Source organism: Triticum dicoccoides, chromosome 5B, assembly GCF_002162155.2.
Source record: "Triticum dicoccoides isolate Atlit2015 ecotype Zavitan chromosome 5B, WEW_v2.0, whole genome shotgun sequence".
NCBI lineage: Eukaryota > Viridiplantae > Streptophyta > Magnoliopsida > Poales > Poaceae > Triticum > Triticum dicoccoides.
The window spans coordinates 15,815,101-15,819,099 of NC_041389.1; the positions used below are offsets into that span (position 1 = coordinate 15,815,101).

General features: G+C 43.2%; 1 protein-coding gene across 1 annotated transcript; it reads right to left on the reverse strand.

Annotated features, from left to right (window-relative positions):
* Positions 1-249: 249 nt before the first annotated feature.
* Positions 250-3,697, reverse strand: LOC119305027. Its single transcript, XM_037581663.1, has 3 exons — positions 3,614-3,697; positions 3,435-3,488; positions 250-1,698 (listed from the first exon to the last, which is right to left on the reverse strand). The coding sequence occupies exons 2-3, from the start codon at positions 3,444-3,446 to the stop codon at positions 334-336; spliced, it is 1,377 nt and encodes a 458-aa protein (XP_037437560.1). The 5' UTR covers positions 3,447-3,488; positions 3,614-3,697; the 3' UTR covers positions 250-333.
* Positions 3,698-3,999: the final 302 nt, after the last annotated feature.

Below are 3,999 nucleotides of genomic sequence, written 5' to 3' on the forward strand. Positions count from 1 at the left end.
TCCTACATGCACACAATGTTTTTGCTGAAATGCCTATGAAGAACTAACTCGCGGTTTTGGTCGCTTCCGCTGCCCCTCTTTGCTCACAGGTGCTATATATGATTTAACAGCGGAGAAAGAAAAATCCCAAATGTGTGATATTATACTTATATTACAGAAGATGAGTCTACCTGTAACTTTTTGTTGAGTGGAAACGTAAATTTTCGGAATATTCTCTTTTTATTTATTATCCATAAACACCTGATATACAATACGATACTCCGGCGTTAACACCACATATGCTGAACGTGAATTTTTGTGACATACAGTAGGAGGGTGACACTTGAATCTCGTTCACTGCCGGCTTGCACACGTGTTCACTTGCAATTTATTGGCGGCCTCCCATGCCATTACCGTGAATAGGACCGTAGCAACTGCAATGCATAAATGAGTGAAGAAGGAAGCAGCATTGGCAGTTTCCACCATGTCCTTATTTTTGCTGTGCGTGAGGAGCCTCCAAAAGAGACCAGAAGCAATAGCTGTCGCTGCAAATATCAGGAACCAGTGGTTGGGGGAACCAGTGCTGATGGTTGTCACCGACATGGCCCAGAACCCGGCAAACGTAACCTTGGTCAGTCCAAGCGGCGCCGCTTTAGCATCTTGTTGCTTGTCGCCGGTGGGGCGGAGGGGGGATCCCAGAGAAGAAGGCGTGGATCCGTTGGAGATTGGGAGAGTCGTTTGTGATTGCTGTGTACCCAGTGCGACTCCCGGTTTGATGACGAGTCGGTACACCACGTCAAATAAGATTAGGGCTGGGGAGCTTAAGAGCAGAAGCCCTTTATGTCCCATGAGTTTCTCCATAATGATGGTCAGTATTGCAACGGTACCACCAGTCATGAGAAGGTCAAAGCCGAAGGTCATACGTACAATGCTTGCCTTTTCTGTTGTGACCGTAAGCGGATAGATCATGGTGAGGAACATTAGGGACGCACCGATGGCGCAGAAGATGAAGCTGAACATGACTGGTCTCCGGACAGCATCGGGTATCCCATGGCATGTGCTGATGAGACCTTCCAGTGCCAAACCTTCCAAGCCCAGGAACAGAATTCCGGTGACACCGGACATGAACTCGTGCGTCTTGTCCAGTATATCGTGGATCTCCTTTCTTCTCTCATCTGCCTCCTTTTCTATTCTCTCATCTGCCTCCTTTCTTATTCTCTCTGCTTCCTTGTTTATTCTCTCTGCTTCCTTGGTGCCCAGCTCCTTGTTTATTTCCTCTGCTTCCCCCGTGGGACTTGGAGTAATCGTGTTCGGCTGGGATGCATTGGCACAGGAGCGCAGGATTAAGAGAACCCCGATGGCAACTAGAATGACGGCCCCGCCGATGGCGACCACATATTTCAGAGGCAAGATTATGCCCGAGATAAAGCAGGCGAGTAGGATGAGGCAAATAGAGGACAAGTGTGCAGCCACACTGCTGGAAACATGGGTGCATCTTTTAGCCATATTCGGGAAAAACTTCGAGACACAACATGCAAGCAACGGGTAGATCCCCGTGATGAGAGTCACACTGGCAATGAGGAGCGTAGCCATTGGAACAACGGGCTCTTCCACCTTGCCTTTCCAGTTGATCTTCTTGATAGCCAGCGCCAGGAGCACCGGGCACACCATAGTGACCACTCCTTCCGCCAAAGCAAGGCAACGGCTCGTCAATTCAACCTGAAAATTAATTAAGTAATATTACATCCATCCAAAAACAAAAATCATATATTGTATCATTAACACAAAAGTTTGATCAAGAATTACTCAATTAGTATTCAAGAATTATGGTTTATGTCATACATGATTGATGCTAATTACTAGATTGATGCTCATAATCATAATTTTATGGCATATAAACCTTATATTAATATAGCCATTATTTGTAGAAGGGCTACGTTAACAAACAAATATATATCTTATATTTTGAACATAAGGGACTACTTATTATAGGATGATTGTTCAGTCAACACCCTCATAATGTAAATGCCGGAAAGTACGACGACCCTGCTCCACACATTCGAAAATAGAACTCCCTTTAGTATTTATATCTAGCAGTAAACTTTCTTTTAGCGTTGTCTACCAATATACCACATTGGTTTTACAATATTGTGCACATAGATTTTGTCCAAAGTCAAACTTTCTAACTTTGATACAATTCGGAGATATATTTCATGACGGTCAAATGAGGGTGGTTTGATATTGTAGATGTTGAAATTTGTTCTTATTAGTTTGGTTAAAGTTTACGAAGGTTGATTTCAGACAAAATCCATAGGCACTACAGTGTAATATAGAGGGAGCACGAATAACAATCAATATTCAAAAACTTCAAAAAAAAAACTCATATCGAGACATGGTTTCATAATGTGCAACTATTTACAATAAGAACTAATGGTCAAAATGTCATTAGGTGGTGTCCAAAATTACTTGTAAACCCAAAAGGATGGGGATCTACTAGGCGAAGATGTGGGGCACACTACCAATATGAGAAAAAAATACTGAAATGAGGGTAGCTCAGATAGTTAGATTAATTTTGGTGGAACCGGCCCTCCAAGGTCAAGTCCTAATATGGGCATTGGTTCTCGCATTTTCTTGGATTTAGTCTAACACCCACAGGTGTGTTCGTACAGTGGGAGCTGACATTCCTGTCAAGGAAGGAGCGCCTGTGGTGACTTTGTCAATCTCATGACGTTGTGGCAGCTCAGTATCGTCAAGGTGCTTATAGAGGTAGGGTGTGAGTTCCTGCGTTCATAGGGGCACGTGTGACAGCATATAGCAGCCACTGCTTTTGCCTAATGAGGGTGGAGCGGCAGCTCGTACGTGTTTTATAGATGGGGATAGGTGTTTTCCCTGCAAAGAAAAGTGTAACGACCACTTTTTTGAAGATTTTTTTCTTTCAAAGAAGGCACGTTTAGACCGTCGTGTTCAACCTAGAAATATATCTATGGAATCGACTGATCCTACCAGTTTCAGTACTTCTCATGTTTGTGTGCATCGCAATAGTACTACAAGCAATCTACTCCATCCGTAAATCTTTTTAGAGATTTCAATAGTGACTACATATGATTGTATATAGACATATTTTGGAATATAGTTTCATCCATCTGCTTCATATGTAGTCCGTATTAGAATATCTAAAAAGACTTATTTAGGACCGGAAGGAGTAACATATACTCTCATTCGTCCTGAATTAATTGTCTTATATTTGTCTAGATATGGGTATACCTAGACACGCCTTGACACATTTTTGTGTTAGGTATAAGTATCCAGATACTACTATAAGACAATTATTTGGACGGAGGTAAGAGTATATAGCTGTTTGGTTGCATGCTTAATATAAGCCGAATGAATGATCAATCAAACTATTAGTAAACAAACAAAAGGGTGTGTGTTTGTCCGAGAGGAGGGGTGCGTACCATCTGTGCCATCTCCGGAGGGTCGCGCGGAAGATACTCGAGCTGGTTAAGTTCCTGCAAAGAGACAATGTTCCATTTCTTCAAACTAAGAATGAATGAGTATTCTATTCTCTAAGGAAGAGAACGAATGAGTAGTAGAAAGAAAAACAATAGGCCAAGGTAGCTAGAATTGAGCTTACGCGTTTCCAGTTGGAACTGATATACTAAGATGGCTAGCTGCAGCTTAAAAGTGAAGCTAGCGAGACGATTGCCAGTGAGTGTTTGATGCTTGGGACACTGGAGCATTCTTAAACCAGTACTAGGCGGATTCAAATCATGCGGAACCAAGAAGCAGCCCAGAGACTTGGACCGACCCCAGGTCACCTCAGTTGAAAAGTATATTGCCCGTGGAAGACGGGGTATATTGCGCGTAGAAGACTGGTTCCCGTCGTCGACACGGGAATTCCTGTTTTTTTAGTGCTACTCGGTAATTCTAGATGCAGTTGATCGACCGACCCCTTGTCAATGTCAGTGGAAGACGGTGTATATTGCCCCTAGAAGACTGGTCCCCGTCGTCAACGCAGTA